General features: G+C 40.1%; 1 protein-coding gene across 50 annotated transcripts; it reads left to right on the top strand.

Annotated features, from left to right (window-relative positions):
• The first annotated feature begins 499 nt into the window (after window positions 1-499).
• On the top strand, window positions 500-22205 carry Mhc (myosin heavy chain). Of its 50 annotated transcripts, none has more exons than XM_073092847.1 (26): window positions 581-613; window positions 1402-1683; window positions 2381-2524; window positions 3817-4001; window positions 4345-4540; window positions 4652-4715; window positions 4801-4899; window positions 5554-5657; window positions 6898-7035; window positions 7218-7487; window positions 7804-7974; window positions 9882-10061; window positions 10359-10515; window positions 11157-11215; window positions 12291-12378; window positions 12854-12971; window positions 13843-13960; window positions 14659-14795; window positions 14917-15043; window positions 15466-15675; window positions 16323-17209; window positions 17715-17793; window positions 18384-18629; window positions 18739-20574; window positions 20796-20837; window positions 21740-22205. In XM_073092847.1, exons 2-25 carry the CDS (start codon window positions 1465-1467, stop codon window positions 20817-20819), a joined length of 5856 nt encoding a protein of 1951 aa, XP_072948948.1. In that variant the 5' UTR covers window positions 581-613; window positions 1402-1464; the 3' UTR covers window positions 20820-20837; window positions 21740-22205. The 50 variants fall into 50 exon arrangements, with proteins under 50 accessions (XP_072948945.1, XP_072948946.1, XP_072948944.1 ...); XM_073092846.1 differs by lacking the exon at window positions 5554-5657 and adding an exon at window positions 5215-5318; XM_073092844.1 differs by lacking the exons at window positions 2381-2524; window positions 5554-5657; window positions 7804-7974; ... (1 more) ...; window positions 13843-13960; window positions 20796-20837 and adding exons at window positions 2173-2316; window positions 6217-6320; window positions 8509-8679; window positions 11619-11671; window positions 14238-14355 and having other exon boundaries at window positions 500-613.
• Window positions 22206-22433: the final 228 nt, after the last annotated feature.

Genomic DNA, 22433 nt, shown 5'->3' with positions numbered 1-22433 from the left:
TAATCAATATAAATATGCAATTTAAATTTAATAATTATGTATAGCAGGAAATAAAAGGCTTTTTTATTTTTATTTTATTTTTATTATTATTTATATAAACATAAAATGATGTGTTAATTGAATAATTTGTCCATAATTTATCAGCATCTAATTCGATAAACGTTTTCATGTAAAATCCATTTCTAAATTTTTCTTAATAAATTGTGAATTTCATTAGCATATAAATCCACATTTGTAGTAATATTAATAGAGGTACTTTTCTTTTCAACAGCAAAGTTCCTGAAACATTCGTTTCACTGAATTTACTTAAAATTACCTACTAGATGATTCATAAATTGAGTAGGTCGAGCTTTTCCGACAGATTGAATCAGGCACATTTAAATTAAATAAACATCCTGCTCAAAGCAGTTCCAGTCCATGCACATTGCATCAGAGAGCCAGCGCGGTGTCACCGGCGCGAGCGTTGCCGCTCAAGTGAAAGCTAAGCTTCTGAAAGTGTAGATGCTGCCCCGGCTGGCATCCGCCTAAAATGGGGTGATCGGGCGCGGTGGTGTCGTGTTGCGAGTATAAAAAGGAACGGCACTCCCCGCCGCCGGTCAGAACGGCTCCAAACGTAAGTACGCACGTACGTGCTGCCCCGTGCGTCCAGTGAGTGCATCATCGCGAGTGATTCGATAAGTGACACGACCAAGGACGCAACTGATTTACTGAGTGGATTGGATTTTCCGTTTGTGTGCAGTGGTTGCTGTAGCAGTGAGTTCGATTGTTTATTGTTACGGTGATGGATTTGGATACCCCCGAAGTGCTATCGCATTGTTGACTAAAATCAGATTTCATAATTACTTATTCAAGTTCGATTGTAAATATATTGCTTGTACATTGTACATACACCTGAGTACATAAGCCTTAAGTCTATGTTCACAAGTGATTGAAATTTAATTTAACATTGAATAGAATAGAAAGTATAGAACTTTCATTTCATATTGAAATTAGTTGCTGTACTTTATCCAAAAGTCAGTCCGCCGTAATCTGTATAACTTTTTAAATGATAAATGTTACAATAGAATAGTAGTAAATCATAGAATCGACAAATTGAATCCAATCAATCCATCATCCATTGCCATAAAAGACAATAAACAACAATCCACGATCGGCTAAATCCGTTGGCGTCGCTCCAGGCTCGCATTCCTGTGACGTAACATCCGCGAAGGGCTGTTCGGGATAAGCTAATAAAAACGCGCGCATAAAACTCTGTATTACGCAAACAGCGTTCGAGCTGGCACGGTTCCCAAACCGGCTACTACTCGGGTTACCGCCACAAATAGACGCACGGGGCCGCATATACTCCCGATACTCGGTGAAACGGACGATCATTCTGATAACGTTTACTGTGTTGTGCAGGAAGGCTCCAGGGCTCTGTTCTCGTGTCTCGACTAGCCCAAAAGTCTCGTTAGACCTCCGAAAATGTCGAAGGGTCCACCAGGAATGCAGGGGGGTGGGGAGGACGATCCCGATCCGACCCCGTATCTGTTCGTGTCTCTGGAACAGAAGCGTATCGACCAAAGCAAGCCCTACGATGGCAAGAAGGCTTGCTGGGTACCCGACGAGAAGGAGGGATTCTTACAGGGAGAAATTAAGGCCACCAAGGGCGACCTGGTGACCGTTATCCTGCCTGGAGGCGAGGTAATGCATCAGCGATACACTTGAATGATTTTAGTAAATTTGCGATAAGTTAGCCTTAACTGACTTAATAAAAAAAATGCATCAGTTTTTTTTCTTTTACAACAATACATGATATTTTGTAGATGTAATAGAATTTAATTGCTATATTTAATTCTGATATTTGGAATAAAATACCTGACAATACAGTGACTAATACTTAAGGCATTAGTAAATTAAACTAATAGAACTGGTTCATAGAAAGAAATAGTGTAGTACATTTACGGATTAGAATATTTCAATGAAAGAATATTTCATTTATCTTATTTAAATATAATAAGTTGAAGTATTTTAGAAGTATCCATAAAATAATTTCATTACTCTAGGCATGACATTTTTTTTTAAATGTAATGATTAGATACTAGTTAATAAGTGAACTAGAATTTAAGAATGATTGTTCTAAAGTACACTTACAACTTAATCAATTATTTAATGCAACCATTAAATGAGCAGGAGAAGACATTAAAAAAGGAACTCCTCTCACAAGTAAACCCGCCGAAATTCGAGAAAGTCGAGGACATGGCAGATCTAACGTACCTAAACGAGGCAGCAGTACTGCACAATCTTCGACAACGATATTATGCGAAACTTATTTATGTAAGTAGGCGCGAAAAGCGCCTTTACCATTACTATAATACTGATTAACATTTTTCTCCCACAGACAAAAGACTTCAAGAAAGATCTTGTTGCCCAAGTGAACCCACCTAAATACGAAAAATGTGAGGATATGTCCAATTTGACATACCTCAACGACGCTTCGGTTTTGTATAACTTGAAGCAGAGATACTATCATAAGCTTATTTACGTAAGTCAGGAATCGACCAGGAGTTGCAGCATTGCAGTGTGCATGTTTATACCTCGCCTCTCCCATCTCAATACCTTAGACACCTATTGGAAATGTACCAATGTTTAGACATCGACAGATATCCATGCGCAATTAATACCTTTTCAATTTGACTTCAGCTATTAATACACCAGTACATCTTCGCGACCTATTTTCATCGCGTCTATTGTTATTTCTGGCGCGTTCAAGATAGTTCTATTTTCATTGAATAGACACGTTAGTTTTATATCTTGAGCAGTATATCGTTTTTACGAAATTGGGCGGAAAAAGTCATGCCCAAAACTTTTAAAGAGTATTTCTATGAATATGAAAATCTTATTTTTTTTTAAAGTAAAAAAATCAAAGGATTTATTGTGGTTTAATACAATACAATTCCACAATAAATCACCTTAATTTTGCAATATAGTCTTATTAAATCTAAGAAGAGATTAAGAAAACAACTTGCACAATATAAGACAATCATAAGTAATTTGATGTCTATAAATATGTTCCTTTACATATCCCATTCCTTTTCTGTCACTAATCCAAAATCTCCTCCAAAACCGCACTTGAACCCTTTTACACAGGACAAGTCGGTAGGAAAGGACTCCGCAGCGTCCAGAAGAATTGGTTTTCTTTGTTTTTAGAGTAGTTTCTTTCAGTGTTGTGTTTTTAATTCTTGATTTTCTACGGTTCTTTATTCTACTATGTATGGGCCTTAAAGGTATTTCTAAATACTCGGCTCTACGTTTTCTATCTAGATTAGTTTGTCTTTTATGGTTTCTTTGTTGTATGATAGAGCTCCCCACATCTTCGTCGTCAAATTATGTTTTCTCAAATGTGGCCGAATAAAAAGTGGAGAATTCTATGATACATTTTTTTACACTGAGATGCAAAGTATCAATACAATACTGTCTCCGTGTTTGTGTTTTATGTGATTTAGTTTTAAGCATTTTTGTGTGATTCTATTTTTCAAACATTTTTAATCATTGCCAAAAATCCCACTATCCAAAGCCCCTGCAATAATGCCAAATTCCGTCTCCACGTATTTTTTCTCTAAAACATCGATAAATCGATGTTTTTTCCAACATTCAGATGTCAAAATTCAAAACTCAATGTCAAAAGACCTCTTATGAATTCCTTATCGTATAAAAACCAGGTCCATAACCCATCCTTATTGATTCATTAAGTGCGCAAAAATCCTATTCCATTTTCATAAAGTCCTGTAAAATTGCATATATGTACCTATCTAATGAATCTTTAATTCCATACAGACGTACTCGGGTCTCTTCTGTGTGGCTATCAATCCTTACAAGAGATTCCCCGTGTACACGACACGATGCGCCAAGCTATACCGAGGCAAGCGTCGTTCGGAAGTGCCCCCCCACATCTTCGCCATTTCCGATGGTGCCTACGTCAACATGTTGACCAACCACGAAAATCAATCTATGTTGATTACGTAAGTTTGTTTATCTTTACTAGTAAATGCCATTGATATAAACGTTTACTTCCTGTTCAGTGTAATGACCAAATTGGCGCAATGTGCCAACATGTCACATGGCCATGACGTTTGTTGTAATGGTAATAAATAGTTCAATACTTATATGGTCACAGTCATGCATTCCAATATTTTGAAACTCCTAGAATATTCATTAATGTTCGTGACGAAAACAAAGCACAAAAACAGCGTTTTGAAAAATAACGAACAGTTGATATTAACGATATATTTTTAAAATCATTAAAGTCATGCCGAAAAATTGTTACACGGGACTTAATGGTAAAAACTTACTCTAAACCTACAGCGGTGAGTCTGGTGCCGGAAAGACTGAGAACACGAAGAAAGTAATTGCGTACTTCGCCACCGTTGGTGCGTCGCAGAAGAAAGACCCTAACCAGGAGAAGAAGGGATCTCTGGAAGACCAGGTCGTCCAAACTAACCCTGTTCTTGAAGCCTTCGGTAACGCCAAGACCGTGCGTAACGACAACTCTTCCCGTTTCGTAAGTATCCACTTTGTTTATTTCTTACTAAAACTTCAATTAAATGTAAGGATCAGGTCGACCCTTTGTTTCTTTGCAACAAAAATTAAAAGACTTTTCTTTATTCTCAAGGGTAAATTCATCCGTATCCACTTCGGACCCTCTGGCAAACTGGCTGGTGCCGATATTGAGACATGTAAGTAATACAACTTCAGAATAAACAACATATAGGTACTGTCTATTGGTCTGCAGGATGCTCATCTCTATCCTCTTATTACCAGATCTGCTTGAGAAAGCCCGTGTCATCTCCCAGCAGGCCCTGGAACGTTCTTACCACATCTTCTACCAGATGATGTCTGGCTCTGTCGCTGGACTTAAGGGTGCGTATATACACTGGACACAACACTCAATTAAATTATTTAATAGATGAAGCAAAGTCTAGTGATAATAATATCATTTAATAGTGATTAGTTATAAATATTGACCTACTTATATAATTTTAAGTAAAGATGCTATTGATAAAATAAGGTTTTTGTACAAATTACTTGTACGATATAGAATTAATATTTACTTGTACCATATTTATTTACAATTTATAGGAAACATTTACACAGACACAAACATTACACAATTATGTTGCCGTGATACCCCTGTGTTTACTATCCGTGAATATTAACTTGTATTTTAATATTTAGAAAAGTGTTTGCTGTCAAACGACATTTATCAGTATCACATCGTATCGCAAGGAAAAACCACCATTCCCAACGTAGACGATGGCGAGGAATGTGACATGACCGATGTAAGTTCAGCCTTCAATGAGCTCGAAGGCTTCAGACAGCATTCCTGATGTTTTGTGTCTTCCATTACCATGACCATTATTCTGCAAAAACCGGAAACGGTCAGGGCATCTCGCCTCTGAACAGTAACGAGATGTTATTGTATAGTGTTTTTTACCCAAAACTTTGTTAGCATGTATTCCCTAGACGCAACCACGCCAATAACAAAATTTGACTTTTTATTGGTGTTTTTTATAGCCTGTTGTCTATTGTCAAATAACATCAACGACTACCACATCGTTGCACAAGGCAAGACCTCGATCCCTGGTGTGGACGATGGCGAAGAAATGAACCTAACCGACGTGAGTCCAGAATATGACTACTGGATCTATTCACATCTCTCCTGCAATCATTTTTTTCTATCACATCTCTTCTCTTTCCGCTTGCTTGCTTATCTTAGGCTGAGGAAACCTCAGCCTGCGCATGTGTATGTCAGATATTTTGGTGTTCGCAGAGGTAACGATGCTAAGCAACCGCATCTCGGACTATCCCCTCATAAGTCACGGGAAAACGCGGATACCTGGAGTCAACGACGAGGAAGAGTTCGATCTGACGGTCGTAAGTCTCGAACTTACGCACGGAGCGTGCGTCTTGCTTCAGTTATTCGCGTATTGGCTCTCTTATTCCAAAATTTCTGACATGCATCTTACCTCGCTCCCTGCAAAAGTTCCAGTGAGCGTTATGCACAGATTTGACCACACGAGTACGATGAACTGTCCCCCGCTCCAGCACGAGCACCCCCGCACACAATGTGTTCACAAACATTACACGACACAACACGATACAGTAGGGAAACGTTTATAGGTCTTGGTTTTTAGGTATCTGAAGAACTTTATATAAAATAATATGATTTACCAACAGACATGTGTATGTTGTCCAACGACATATACGATTACTATAACGTCTCCCAGGGTAAGATTACCATCCCCAACGTCGATGACGGTGAAGAATGCGAAATGACAGACGTAAGTGTAACTCTTAGAGAGATGCCCAGTTTCCCTATTTGAAGAGTTGAAACCATAGATGAGAATTCGTTGTGAGCGAATTGGAATTTATGAACCCTTACCATTCAAATGAACTGTAATGGGAAGAAAAACTTCGAATGTTACCTATATTCCCGTAGGAAATTGCATCTTTCCGTAGTGACCATAGAATATAGAATCCAGAAATCGGATTTTATTTTAGACCCAGTTACCCAAACCAATACAAAACACCGCCTTTCCTTTCTTGCACTTTCGGCATCAACATCCGCTATATCACCTTCAACATATTGTTTAACGCTTCTTTATTACTAACAGATCATATTTATTGTTGGTAAGTATTTGTGTTATTATTATTCTCTCATTAAATTATTTCTCTTTCTAAAAATATTTCTTAACTTGAAAATCATTATTTATAACCAGATCCTAAGTAATTTAACTTTAGATTTTTAACCTCGAAATTTCACATTTGAATAATCTGTAAACATTTCCTTCCTAAACTTTTAATAAAAGATCGTAAACATTTCCTTTGCAAGATTCTGACTTTTATTCAATATTATAGAAAGCCTTCGACATTCTGGGCTTCACTCAAGAAGAGAAGGACAACGTATACAAGATCACCGCCGCTGTCATGCATATGGGTGGCATGAAATTCAAGCAGAGGGGTCGTGAAGAACAGGCTGAAGCCGACGGAACTGAGGCAAGTAACATTAACTATGTACTTAATATCTGCATCAGAATATCTATCTATCTAACATGAATAATGATAATATTGATTTTAAGTAATTATAAACTTACTCCCCATAAGAAACCTTTGTTGTAAAAATTTGACAAAAATCACTTTTTAAGAAATATTGCTAACAATGTTGCTTCACTTTTCAGGAGGGTGAGAGGGTTGCCAAGCTTCTCGGTGTCGACTGCCCAGACCTATACAAGAACTTGTTGAAGCCCCGCATCAAGGTCGGAAACGAGTTCGTCACCCAGGGTCGTAACAAGGACCAGGTGACCAACTCCGTGGGTGCTCTCTGCAAGGGCATGTTCGATCGTCTCTTCAAGTGGCTCGTCAAGAAGTGTAACGAGACTCTAGACACCAAACAGAAGAGGCAGCACTTCATCGGTGTACTGGATATTGCTGGTTTCGAAATCTTCGACGTGAGTATCTTCGTCCAATCATAGGCCACTAAAATGATCTTAAAATTTTCATTAATTTTACTGGCCTATGATAAAAAAAAACAAAATAAGTACATATGATAATAATTATTTAAGGTAATAGCAGATATCAGATAGTTACTTATGTTTTATGTTAGTATGTTATATTTCATATTTACAATAAATAATCAAATATTGTAAGTAGACATAAGAATTCCAGCACTTTATATTTATTATGTTGATAAGTACATGATAAGTATCGTGCCAGAATTGATCTCTTATACACTTATTATATATTAATTCTACTTTGATTTCTTAGTTCAATGGTTTTGAACAACTTTGCATTAACTTCACAAACGAGAAACTCCAACAATTCTTCAACCACCATATGTTTGTGTTGGAACAAGAAGAGTACACCAAAGAAGGAATTCACTGGGAATTCATTGACTTTGGAATGGATTTACTGGCCTGCATTGATCTTATTGAAAAGGTACACAGAGTGTACGGAACTCTGCGACAGATTGGGCCTATTTGGTTTTGTTAATGTTTTGTGTTTCATTACGATCCTACCTACTAATCTATGTATGTGTAGCTCATTTTAGTTCCCATTCATTTACTTTGGGTTTACTGTTTATAAAAGTACAACGGTTTCGAGCAACTCTGCATTAACTTCACGAACGAGAAACTCCAGCAATTCTTTAACCATCACATGTTCGTACTCGAACAAGAGGAGTACAAGAAGGAGGGCATCAACTGGGCTTTCATCGATTTTGGAATGGACTTGCTCGCTTGTATCGATCTTATCGAGAAGGTAATAGTCCGACGAGTAGTAGTAAAGCACGTCGGCGCCGGACACCTGCAGACGGAATGACGTTTGGTGCACTTGCCAAGTCTATGGGGATAGATGCGGCTCGAAATTAGTTCCATTGTTAGGTTTAGATAGGTTGTTTAACTACAGAACAAAATCTGTAGCCTATCTATTACAGGCCACCCCTAACCTTCCACATTACTTATCTCCCTGCAGTTCAACGGTTTTGAACAACTCTGCATTAATTTCACCAACGAGAAACTGCAGCAGTTCTTTAACCATCACATGTTCGTACTGGAACAAGAAGAATACCAGCGCGAAGGCATCGAGTGGACTTTCATTGACTTTGGCATGGATCTCCAAAATTGCATTGACCTTATAGAGAAGGTAGATGGCGGCAACGCAGCTGTGAACGCTTGCATCTCGCCATGGTCCTCGAATGAAGTTGTCTAAATTAAATGATTTCATTTTGGAAATATAAACACTTCATTCGATGGACTACTCAATGCTATATGCGTGGTTTGAGTGTTATCTATCTGTGTGTCTTTCTCTATCTTTAAGTTTAAAAACTACACAACTTCAAAGGTACAGTCACTCATACATCCACACGCTACAGGACAAAGTTTTTTTATTTTTTAACACGATACTTCGATTATCTTTTCCATGTCCGCGTGGCCCAGGTGAACGGGTTTAATCAGCTCTGTGTTAACTTTACCAACGAAAAGTTACAGCAGTACTTTAATCATTTTATGTTTGTCCTGGAGCAAGAAGAGTACGAAAGAGAAAGGATCCTATGGACCTTTATAGATTTCGGTATGGATCTCCAACCGACAATAAATTTGATAGAAAAGGTATTAGAGGCATATAGTATGTAGCTTGAGGCTATAGGGTCGCGTATAGAAGAAGCTTCAGGCTGGAAACATTAAGTCAACCCTTGCAAATGCAAAAATAAATATTACTGGCTGTACACCCCTCCCTCCGCGGTAATATCACTTTAAGAAGTAGCTTATCTCACTCTCCGATGTTAAAAACGAAATGAAACCTACGCCTACGCTCTAAGATGTTCGAGTAATTTGCACAAGGCTGTCGCGTTCTCAACAAATATAAACTCACCGCTGGACGCCACACTTGCAACTGTAATTAGGATATATATTTGCCTTAACGTTTAGTTAATATCGTAGAACGCTTATTTTTTTGGAAAGAAATAAATATTGTAAGCATATTTTACGCTTTACTACCAAAATATGGATACACGCACAAGTAATGATATATTCGCTACACTACACATCATTTCATTCTTGTTGCATGCTGCTTAAATGTAACGCATAATGTATTATTAAGATTACATTACACATATCTATACTTAAAGTAAAAAAAAGTGTTATCACGAATATTTTTTGTTTGGGAATCTTAAAGGCAAATTTTAACACAAATTGCATATCAAAATTGCACATTTAGCTCTATACAAATAAAATGCTTAAAAGCTTTTAAAGTTAAAAAAAAAACAGTTTCAAAAATTCAAGAAAAAACACGGACAGCACGCACCGATTTTTCCCGTTCGTCGTCTAATCTACTCGGTATGTTTGCAGCCTATGGGTATCCTCTCCATCCTTGAGGAAGAGTCTATGTTCCCCAAAGCCACTGACCAGACCTTCGTTGAGAAGTTGAACAACAACCACTTGGGCAAGTCTGCTCCTTTCCTGAAGCCGAAGCCCCCCAAGCCTGGCTGCCAAGCCGCTCACTTCGCCATTGGTCACTACGCCGGTAATGTAAGTATTATTCACATTTACTTAAATCTCCTTTTTAAAAGCATTTAATGGACTTAGGACTCTTCAGTAAAGTTTTAAAAAGATTTTTATAACAAAATTTTAATTCCGGTTTCTACAGTATCCCATTTTGATTCTTCTTTGGTTATTTTAGTGTTATGGTATTAAGAGAGTTTGTTTTAAGTTTCATTAAAAAACGCCAATTAGTCCATCTGGTTTCATATTCTAGTTTTCTGATATTCTCCTTCGGTCACACCACAGTTCACCATAATAATATAATCTTATTTTCTTTGTGAATAGGTCGGCTACAACATCACTGGATGGCTTGAGAAGAACAAGGATCCCCTTAACGACACCGTTGTTGACCAGTTCAAGAAGGGATCCAACAAACTGTTGGTTGAGATCTTTGCTGACCATCCTGGTCAGTCTGGTGATGCTGGTGGCGGCGGTGGCAAGGGTAAGCTTAAAATAGCAAGTGTAAATCAATTAAGATGATAAGAAAATACTGAAATTTCTAGAAATGATCTCATTTTGATTTGGTATTATTTAAAAAAAAAATCTTACTCAACTATAAACTTTGTTTACTATTTTCCAAAGCTATTGTTTTATCAATCGAAATGTTTTTAAAATACCTTATATCATTTTATGGTTTCACTTATATTTAAATGATTTTTGTGATAACTTCTTAATAATAAGAATTCTAGCGAAGACCGAAAACCTAGTCATGAGCTTCAAAAAACTTCTGTGAACATACAAGTGATATTTAGGCAAATATTTTTTCACTATACAAGCGAACACATTTCAAGACATGAAAAATCATTATGAAATTTCCTTCCATTCAATTAATTTAGTTAAATCCATTTAAATAACCATCAGTACTTTGGTGTAGCTGTTATACCATTACATTCATTCTAAATTACTTCAAATGTCATCAATGTTCAAATATTCATCAGTAGTTTGAAGAAACTTATATTCCATTAAATTCATTTTATATTACTTCAAATCCATTAATTCATTAAAAAGATATCAATATCATTAATCACAATCACAAAATGTACTTCTATTTTCATTTTCTCACATTTGTTTTAAACAAATTAGGCGCTGGAGGCAAACGTGCCAAGGGTTCTGCCTTCCAGACTGTGTCATCACTCTACAGGGTAAACTGGAATACTATGTCCGAGAGTTGCTTCTGTGTCTTCTCGTCGCTTACTGTCCACGTCTATCAACACACCATGGACTAGCACCTACATGAGACACATCAAATTTTAACTTATTTGTTTTATAAATTAGTTACTTAGTTATCTAAATTAATGTGATTTTCCGCTACTTGTTATTACAATGTTCTCAATTATGATGTTTCTCTCGAGGTGCCAGTCCTGCTACGCTTCAAAATTAATACATCAATGTTTGTCCATGTCCGTGTATGTTTTACAGCAGAGCTCATGTCGTCGTGTCTCGCAGTTGTATTGTCGACGTGTCAATTATGTCCTTTGTCTTTGTCTATATGCCGTATTGTGATCGTCTTTGCACTAATTGTTGCTTGTTAATGTACATCCATAGGCGGTCGCGGTAAGAAGGGTGGTGGTTTCGCTACTGTCTCCTCCGCCTACAGGGTACTTATATAAAGTTTTTAACAGTAGATGAATTTTGTTTTATATTCACCCTTTTGGTGTAGAATTACTACTTACTTGTAGCTCTACACCGTCAAAACTATCTCTGTAAACGATATAGTTGGTAATTTTAGAAGTTTCATTTAAAATAAAGAGGTAAAGAACACCTCCTCCATTATTGTATCAACAAATTTAACCATCGTAATATTCGCAATGACTGCACTATTACGAATTAGATTCATCAACTTGACTTCTATACCATTTTATCACCCAGTCAGCCGGAAAGTCGTTATTAAGAATATCATTACTTATACCGATGGCTGTAATATTATACTAAACTTAATGTTTGTCCGTGTGTTTTGTGTTTTTAACCATATTTTGTGTAATTTAATCTATGTTCACGTGTCCATCAAAATTGTATACTGCAAAATCATTCCATTGGTGTGTCGCTTTAAATGTTGGAAAATTCTATTTATTAATGTTTATTATTAAAATAACCAACAGACTGGAAAATCTTAACTTAAAACATTGATATAACACGTAATATAAAACTGTCGCAAATCTTACTAACCAAACGAACCTACGTTAACCGTATAATACATCGCAAGTGTACTTACCACAGGAACAACTTAACAACCTGATGACAACGCTGAGGTCGACCCAGCCTCACTTCGTACGTTGTATCATCCCCAACGAGTTGAAGCAGCCTGGTAAGTTTAACTTCCCAGCTTTTAGGCTGAATCACGATCTAAAAATGGTACGGAATTTAAAAGTAGGCGTACAGTTTGTATCTAGGAAGACTCGTAAAATATATTGCCCATTATTGTCTGTCGACGAGAGACTAAGAAAATAAATTTAGTGCACGATGTAGGCGTTGAGTGACTGACGTAAATTTAGTATGGTTACTCAGCTCATACTAAATATAACGTGCAACATTCACGTTTCAGTATGACTCCAATTTTCGGCGATTCAGCCAACGCATGAAACATGCCGTCTAGAATGTATCGCCATTAAAATACTTTGACACTAATGACGATAAAACATGAGCATGAGTATGAAAATGAGAGCAAATGCTATATTTTTAGTGTATCCTATCATCATTTTTTGTTTTTGAATGTTGGTCGTATGTTTAGGGATTTGAGCGCATAAAATTACTCGAGAGTTGACCATGTCTCCGTTCCCCAGGTCTCATCGACTCTCACCTTGTGATGCACCAGCTCACCTGTAACGGTGTGCTTGAAGGCATCCGTATTTGCCGTAAAGGTTTCCCCAACAGGATGGTCTACCCTGACTTCAAGCTCCGGTAAGATTTCGTCTCGTAAACAAAACCATAACATTTTATTTTTATGGGATAACATCATGCTGTCAAAATTATAGAAGCCAGAAGCATCTAATAAGACATTAGGATTTTATTTTCATATCCGAAGATTATGTTTATTTAGATAAGTGGATTATTTTGGTAGATGAGTCAAAACAAAATTCTTTTAACTCCAATATATTCGTTAACTGGAGCAGTTTTATTCTTAGACTGCAGCACCTGCCTGTTGCTGACGTCATAGATGTAGCCATGCAGCGATACCTTCTATTACTGGAATGATGTTTGATCTAAAAAAAACTATTTTAGATTAAGGATGATATTTTTACGAGTTACTTTTACTTTAGTTACATATCAATTTAATTTATTCAATGGACAGTTACATGATTCTTGCACCAGCGACCATGACTGCGGAAAAAGATCCCAAAGAAGCTGCTAGGAAGTGTCTTGAAGAAGTCGGGCTAGACCCTGAGAGCTATCGTATAGGTCATACAAAGGCAAGGAAATATTGAAAAGTACCATTCGAGAATGGTATTATAGCATGGTTCTACAGATGTGATACCGAAAACTCTAAAGAATAGAGTTATTTGAAATCCAATCGTTTTTATCCACTTTCAGTTTTCCTTTTCATATTGATTGCACCAGTAGTCACCCTTTACTTGCGACTACAGTATTTAGTTATCATGTTATCGTATACCAGTTACCTCAAACATGAAAGTATGTTTCATGTTACAGTGACACAAACCTTGAATTTCCACCCCTTTTATAATCCTGACGTGTACGCGATACGTCGTATATGTTTTATTGATTTTTGTTTGATTTTCCCTTATCGTGTGTTCCATATCATTTGGTAATATAGCTACAAGATCCTGGCCCCTCAAGCTGTGGAAAAGGAATCTGACCCTAAGAAAATCGCCCAGATTATCCTGGAGGCCACGGGCTTGGATGTCGAGTCCTACCGTCTCGGTCACACCAAGGCATGTTTAGAACCCGATTGAATAGCTTAACTAGGTTTGAAACCTGCGATCCGAACACACCTGAAGGATCGTTGGCTTGAAACGCTTCCGTAGCGCCATTACGAACTGGTGGTTAGATACCAAACCTTACACCTTACAAACTAAGGTTGTTTTACCCTTAAGAGCCCAAGCTACATAGGCTCTTAGTTGTGTTTCCCATATACCTTACCTACCTGCTACTATCGTATTTACCTACATATATCACTATTATTTTATTTTGTGTGCTCCTCTAACGCAGATACAAAATTCTGTGCCCGAACCTCCTCAAAGAACCCATTTCCGCTGAGAAAGCCACCGAGAAAATTCTCGAACATACCGGCTTAGATTCGGAGTCTTTCAGAATGGGAAGGACTAAGGTAGAGCAATATGCATGTGACTATCAAAATTCTTGTATTTGCATGAACTTCTTAAAATGTCTTTCATTTCAACCTTCATTCTACAACTATTCCTATATTAACATTCTGTTTCTGTTTTACTAAAACTGTGATATTTGTCGTTTTTAAGTGTCATACTTGTATCTATGTATATTTTTATTCTAGTTTCCAGTTCTTTGCTTAAAAAATGTTTTTTGTTCCAACTTTACTTTTAAATTTTTAAATATCTAACTTTTACCTCTATCAAAATATGGACACAAATTAACTCCTAACTGTAACGAGCAGGTATTCTTCCGCGCTGGTGTCCTGGGTCAGATGGAAGAGTTGCGTGATGACAGGCTTTCCAAGATCGTATCTTGGCTCCAGGCCTACATCCGTGGTTACCTGTCCCGTAAGGACTACACCAAGCTGCAGGAACAGAGGTAGGATATTTTCTCAAGTCGTCGTTTTCTACTACTGCTACTTCCGTATGCGTCATAAATGTTGCACTCCAAACATGGAAGCGTTAGCGTTGGAAGTAACTTTAAATTATCTTTTTCTTAGATTGGCTCTCCAAGTTGTCCAGCGCAACTTGCGCAAGTACTTGCAGCTCCGCACCTGGCCTTGGTGGAAACTGTGGCAGAAGGTCAAGCCCCTCCTCAACGTCACTCGCGTCGAGGATGAGATGGCGGTAAGTCTCTCGACACTCTCACCTGTTCCGATATGATAGATCACTATGACCCATTAAATATTCCAGCGATTTTAGCAGGCGTGATTCAGGAGAACGCAAATAGATCCGACCGCGCCCACCTGGCGGTTACGTGACACCACCGCACCTGCCGCATCCATTTCTGGATTCTTCCCCCCTCTCACTACCACGCACTTTTTCCTTACACAATGTATCGAGTGCGGGGGCGATTAACGCGCCCGCTGGAAAACTCCAGCGGCGCTCAGTAACGGAGAGGTCGGCGGCGCGCGCACCACCCTTCCTATACTTACGAACGACCGAAATTTTGCATTCCTTTTTTAATTTGATGGTGTGATTAATTAACAATGGCGGCTGTACATATGTCGACATGGGACGGTGTGGATAAAAGTGAGGACATTTTACAGAAACTGGAAGAGAAGGCCCAGAAGGCCCAGGAAGCTTTCGAGAAGGAAGAGAAACTCCGCAAGGAAGTTGAGGCCCAAAACGCCAAGCTTCTTGAGGAGAAGGCGAAGCTGCTGGCCAATCTCGAGGGAGAGAAGGGCTCTCTTTCCGAGACCCAGGAGCGCGCCGCTAAGCTCCAGGCGCAGAAGGCTGACCTCGAGAACCAACTCAGGGTAAGTAATCCTTTATTACATTAATTATTTTATATTATGTCCTCAATTTCCTATCAGAAATTTAGATACAATATCTAAGAAGAATTCCAATACTTTCTAAAATGTTGTAGCATCATTTATAAAGGTAGCGTTACATTTAAATGCAGGGTTATAATAAATAATCAATTTAGTTATATTACAGACATTACAGAAAGTAACTGCTATAATTTACTGATAATAATTACTTACTAAATATTAATATGGCCAGACTGAGATGTTTTTTTATTAGTTAATGCTTTTATATTTATATTAAATAGATAAATTATTTTATTATTGAAAAAGAAAACAAAAATACACTTAACGTATAAGTAACCAGTTTGAAACATGTGTTGCAATCCCAATATACGTAGATAGTTACAGTGTAACGAATCAACTTACCTCATGTTTCGGTTTTCGCGGTTCTTTAAATAAACATGATTTTGTTTATACGAGAAATAGTTTGGAAGTTTAAAAATAAATTGCACGTCTGTAGACTGCACGATTTTATTACAAACAATAATGTATTATATTTTATGTTGGCAAATAGGAAGTGAAGGCGATAAAAAATATAATAAAACAGTATAGAGTGGATTAACATTAAACATTAACCAATGTTTATTTTATTATAGGACACCCAAGACCGTCTCACCCAAGAGGAAGATGCCCGCAACCAACTCTTCCAAGCCAAGAAGAAGCTGGAGCAGGAAGTCTCTGGCCTCAAGAAGGATGTGGAAGACCTCGAACTGTCCGTCCAGAAAGCCGAACAGGACAAGGCCACTAAGGACCACCAGATCCGCAACTTGAATGACGAAATCGCCCACCAAGATGAACTCATCAACAAGTTGAACAAGGAGAAGAAGATGCAGGGCGAGACCAGCCAGAAGACCGCTGAGGAATTGCAGGCCGCTGAAGACAAGGTCAACCACCTCAACAAGGTCAAGCAGAAGCTCGAGCAGACCCTGGACGAGCTTGAGGACTCCCTTGAGCGCGAGAAGAAACTCCGTGCTGACGTTGAGAAGCAGAGGAGGAAGGTTGAGGGCGACCTCAAGCTTACTCAGGAAGCCGTCGCCGACCTGGAACGCAACAAGAAGGAACTCGAACAGACCGTTCAACGCAAGGACAAGGAAATCTCATCTCTCACCGCCAAGCTCGAAGACGAACAGTCGCTCGTCAGCAAGACCCAGAAACAGATCAAGGAACTGCAGGCCCGCATCGAAGAGCTGGAAGAGGAAGTCGAGTCCGAACGGCAGGCACGCGCTAAAGCTGAGAAGCAACGCGCTGACCTCGCCCGCGAACTGGAAGAGCTCGGTGAGCGTCTTGAGGAGGCCGGTGGTGCCACCTCTGCGCAGATCGAGCTCAACAAGAAGCGTGAGGCTGAGCTCAGCAAGCTGCGCCGTGACCTCGAGGAGGCTAACATCCAGCACGAGTCTACCCTCGCTAACCTCCGCAAGAAGCACAATGACGCTGTTGCCGAGATGGGTGAGCAGCTCGACCAGCTCAACAAGCTCAAGGCTAAGTAAGTAACTCAATTATTTTTAAAGATTAAGTTATTTAGGCTAAATATTTGGGGGTAAAGGAAATAAAAAGGAAAATATACAAATACTAGTATACAAGAACATTCACTAAGAATAGATTAAAGCAAACTATTTATTTGATTATACGATAAATTCAGGGCTGAACATGACCGTGCGTCTTGCTACAACGAGCTTAACAACACGCGTGCGGCTGTTGATCAAGTCGCGAGGGAAAAGGTAACATGTCGCCCGTAAAGGCATGTATACCGCCTGGGGTGACCCTTGCATGGTACCTCCTCATTACCTGTGTAGACCTACAAACACTATACGACATACATGACATTCGATTGTAAACTACCAGCCCGATCGACCCTACTAGAAGGTGGTTAGCATCCGTCATACGGTCCTATCTTACCCCGGTGCCACATCTCTATCTCGAGAATGGTGTTGCATATTAAGTGTCACAAATTATACTAAATTTTTGTATGTTGTATTCTATCTATCCAGGGCTGAGAAAGAGCGCTCTCAATACTTTAGCGAAGTCAATGACCTTCGTGCCGGTCTCGACCACTTGTCCAACGAAAAGGTATAGAAAAGATGTTAGATAAAAGTTTTGGCATCTGCAATTGTGGGTCATCGCTTCGCAGCTTTTTACAAATAATGCAGGATAAACAAATAATGCAAATAAAAAACAAAAACACGTAAAAACACTTTCCTCATATCAAAAACTGATCTCCGAGCCTCTAACAAATAATAAACATTCGTAACGTACTGCACGGAAGCTAAAACGCTTAAACTTAATTCGAGTTTGGTGTGAAACATTTTACTAACCATTTTTAACTACATACCTAACCATAATACTTGCATGGTTGTTACGAGTATAATTTAAATTACGATAAAAATAATTGTTCAATAGCAATTGTAATTCCTTGTTTTAATATAAGACCATCGTAATTCCTACACGTAAGTATATGATACGAATATAATTATTATGTTATAAATAGTGACAATCCATTATGGTAACAGTAAAGATATCAATCGTCAATCTAAAAGTAGATGAGACTAATTAACATAAACAGTGCTCGCCTTAGCAAATTTTGTACTGAAACAGATGTAATCATAAATAAATCAAACAATAACTTATTTTTGACTAAGCTAAGATCTATTTTATGATAGGCTGCCCAAGAGAAGATCGTCAAGCAGCTGCAGCACCAGCTCAATGAGGTGCAGAGCAAGGCTGATGAGGCCAACCGCACCCTCAATGACCTGGATGCCGCTAAGAAGAAGCTGTCCATCGAGAACTCCGACCTGCTCCGCCAGCTGGAGGAGGCCGAGTCCCAGGTGTCGCAGCTCTCCAAGATCAAGGTGTCCCTCACCACTCAACTGGAGGACACCAAGAGGCTCGCCGACGAAGAGGCCAGGGTCAGTATGCTGTTATGATGTCTTATGCTAGAAGCATTTCTATTATGACAAATACTAAATATTAAAACGCATTTCGAGAAATACTAATGATATTTTCTTTTATAAACAGGAACGCGCCACTCTTCTTGGCAAGTTCCGCAACCTCGAGCACGACTTGGACAACATCCGCGAACAGGTCGAGGAGGAAGCAGAGGGCAAGGCTGATCTCCAGCGCCAACTGTCCAAGGCCAACGCCGAAGCTCAACTGTGGCGTTCCAAGTACGAGTCCGAGGGTGTTGCCCGCTCGGAGGAACTCGAGGAGGCCAAGCGCAAGCTCCAGGCCCGCCTCGCCGAAGCCGAGGAGACCATCGAATCCCTCAACCAGAAGGTTGTTGCCCTCGAGAAGACCAAGCAGCGCCTCGCCACCGAGGTCGAGGACCTGCAGCTCGAGGTTGACCGTGCCACCGCCATTGCCAACGCCGCTGAGAAGAAACAGAAGGCCTTCGACAAGATCATCGGAGAATGGAAACTCAAGGTTGACGACCTCGCTGCCGAACTTGACGCTAGCCAGAAGGAATGCCGCAACTACTCCACCGAATTGTTCCGCCTTAAGGGCGCCTATGAGGAAGGCCAGGAGCAGCTCGAGGCTGTCCGCCGCGAGAACAAGAACCTTGCTGATGAAGTCAAGGACCTGCTTGACCAGATCGGTGAAGGTGGCCGCAACATTCATGAGATCGAGAAGGCCAGGAAACGCCTTGAAGCTGAGAAGGACGAGCTCCAAGCCGCTCTCGAAGAGGCTGAGGCCGCACTTGAACAGGAGGAGAACAAGGTCCTGCGTGCTCAACTCGAGCTCTCCCAGGTCAGACAGGAGATCGACAGGAGGATCCAGGAGAAGGAAGAGGAATTCGAAAATACCCGCAAGAACCACCAACGTGCCCTCGACTCCATGCAAGCTTCCCTCGAAGCCGAGGCTAAGGGCAAGGCTGAGGCCCTGCGCATGAAGAAGAAGCTCGAGGCTGACATCAACGAGCTTGAGATCGCTCTCGACCACGCAAACAAGGCCAACGCTGAAGCACAGAAGAACATTAAGCGTTACCAGGCACAGATCAAGGACCTCCAGACCGCTCTCGAAGAGGAACAGCGCGCACGCGACGACGCCCGCGAACAGCTCGGCATCTCGGAACGCCGCGCCAACGCTCTCCAGAACGAATTGGAAGAGTCCCGCACACTCCTGGAACAGGCCGACCGCGCCCGCCGCCAGGCCGAACAGGAACTCAGCGACGCTCACGAACAGCTCAACGAACTGTCCGCCCAGAGTGCCTCCCTCTCTGCCGCCAAGAGGAAACTCGAGTCCGAGTTGCAGACCCTGCACTCCGACCTCGACGAGCTCCTCAACGAGGCTAAGAACTCTGAGGAGAAGGCAAAGAAGGCCATGGTCGATGCCGCCAGGCTGGCCGACGAGCTCCGCGCTGAACAGGAACACGCACAGACCCAGGAGAAACTCCGCAAGGCCCTCGAACAACAGATCAAAGAACTGCAGGTCAGGTTGGACGAGGCCGAGGCTAACGCGCTCAAAGGAGGCAAGAAGGCCATCCAGAAACTCGAACAGAGGGTACGCGAGCTCGAGAACGAGCTTGACGGTGAACAGAGAAGACACGCTGACGCACAGAAGAACCTGCGTAAGGCCGAGAGGCGCATCAAGGAACTGACCTTCCAGGCCGAGGAGGACCGCAAGAACCACGAACGCATGCAGGACCTCGTCGACAAACTTCAGCAGAAGATCAAGACCTACAAGAGGCAGATCGAAGAAGCCGAAGAAATTGCCGCCCTCAACTTGGCTAAGTTCCGCAAGGCACAGCAGGAGTTGGAGGAGGCTGAGGAGAGGGCAGACCTTGCCGAGCAGGCCATCAGCAAATTCCGTGGCAAGGGACGCGCGGGATCCGCCGCGAGAGGAGTCAGTCCGGCGGTAAGTTAAAACACTTTTTCAGTCTATAAACATCATTCCATAAATTATAAAACATTCGCTTATAGTATTCATCTGATCAATTTAGACAAAATAGTTTACAAATATTCAGTGCTACAGATTTCTCTTTCTTTATTCAAATTATTAATAATTGTAATACTTTATATGAGATTTACATTAAGATCGACCCACGGAAAACTAAATCGTGCCCTTTATTTGCTCAGGCGTCCGTTAAAGGGCGTCCCTAGATCAGCACTGGAAACTATGTAAGTTGTGTTACCCACGACCGATCAGTACCTGAAACAGTGCTGAAACAAAATGGAATGCTGAACCACACACACCTTACAATATTACTCGAGAATAATCCACTAGACAATGAGAATAATGTTTACGTAGACAATTATATTCCTGTTTGTGAATCCATTCAATAGTCGACCTGCATACATTATACGTCACCGATCCATCAGTCGAAAAAGTAGTTTATGCATCATTTCATCATATAAATATTAAAAGGACAGACGTTTTTCAACGCATTAGATAATGAAGATCCATTAGCAATTACACTGCTGTTCATGACCATATTCTAGTATTCTACTATAATTGCAATGTCTAATAGTAAGGGCTGATTAATCAAGTTTTTTCGATGTCAACTCGAATCATGCAGAAGTGACATTGAGCAGCCGACTTAGGGCTCGAACACAAAACTGCGATGCGACGCGATGCGAATTCGCAACGCAGAAAATTGCGATGCGAATTGCTGCGATGCGATATCGTGCGGCGTAGCGTCTCTCAGGGTGACCAACAACAACAACCACTGTGCGATGCGAATCAATTCGCAAGTTCTTGCGATGCGTCGAGGGAGCTCGCAGATTTTTGCGATGCGACGTCGCATCGCAGTTTTGTGTACGAACCCTAAAGCCATTATTATTCAAATTTTACCATTGGTAACACGTGTTCGTTCGCTTCGAAAACTAGGGTATCTGTGGCTACATATTTTTTGACTGAGGTACCGTGACATGTGTACTGATCGACTATCTGTGATTGTTGCATGATGAACAAAAAGACAGGTGTCTTTTCAATCGTGTGGTCCTTGTCACTACTCCGGCATGACTCCTATATGTCGAGCGTAAGGAGTGGACAGAATAATAACATTTTATTTTATTTGCAGCCCCAACGCACGCGCCCCGCCCTTGATGGTTTTGGCACCTTCCCACCAAGGTTCGATCTGGCGCCCGAAGATTTCTAAACGTTCCACTACAGAAAAAACGGACTGTACAGATATTACATTGAATAACTTACAACTTTTTTATACTTACGTACAATAAAATATAACAGTTGATTACGTGTTACGGTAGCGTAAATATACTGTAAAAAACGCAGAGCAATGTTTTGTAACGCGAAAAAAAATATACACTAGTAATGTTAACGTTTTTACGAAAGGCTATTTTGTAACTTGTTGATATTTATTTATAATTATTTATTACCGTGAAGTATGTATCGTTTGGTGGGAGTGAGGGGTGCGCGGGCGCAGCCGCGGTAACAGAGACACGCCTACCAACCCCTCACCGGCGACCCCCGCTCACCCCCCACTCACCCCGTGACATCCAATAAAGCGATATCGTTGTCATAAAATATTTTCTTAATGTTTCATTTTTTATCCTTTGTACTATTTATCCAATAAAATACCTAGAAAATTAACTAGGCACATAATTTAAACTTGATTATTTTCTTTAAGAAATCTTTATATTATAAGTAATAATAATAAAATATGTTTCAATTTAACAGACAAAATGCTTAATAAACCTTTAAAAGTAACACTACACTTTAGCCGCACTCTAGTATTCTTGTGTGGTGGGAGCTAA

The sequence above is a fragment of the Epargyreus clarus genome, unplaced genomic scaffold (genome assembly GCF_041222505.1).
Source record: "Epargyreus clarus isolate Ecla_fem2 unplaced genomic scaffold, WU_Ecla_fem_2.2 ptg000004l, whole genome shotgun sequence".
Lineage (NCBI taxonomy): Eukaryota > Metazoa > Arthropoda > Insecta > Lepidoptera > Hesperiidae > Epargyreus > Epargyreus clarus.
The sequence above is the reverse complement of the archived record's forward strand: the minus strand, read 5'-3'. Positions and strand labels throughout refer to the sequence as shown.

Bases quoted from the DNA above. Each gene is read 5' to 3' on its own strand.
- Mhc (XM_073092810.1), top strand. From the start codon at position 1,465: ATGTCGAAGGGTCCACCAGGAATGCAGGGGGGTGGGGAGGACGATCCC. The intron at 10,516-11,156 runs GTAAGCTTAAAA...TAAACAAATTAG, and splicing joins TGGTGGCGGCGGTGGCAAGG to GCGCTGGAGGCAAACGTGCC. The intron at 20,575-21,739 runs GTAAGTTAAAAC...TTTTATTTGCAG, and splicing joins CGAGAGGAGTCAGTCCGGCG to CCCCAACGCACGCGCCCCGC.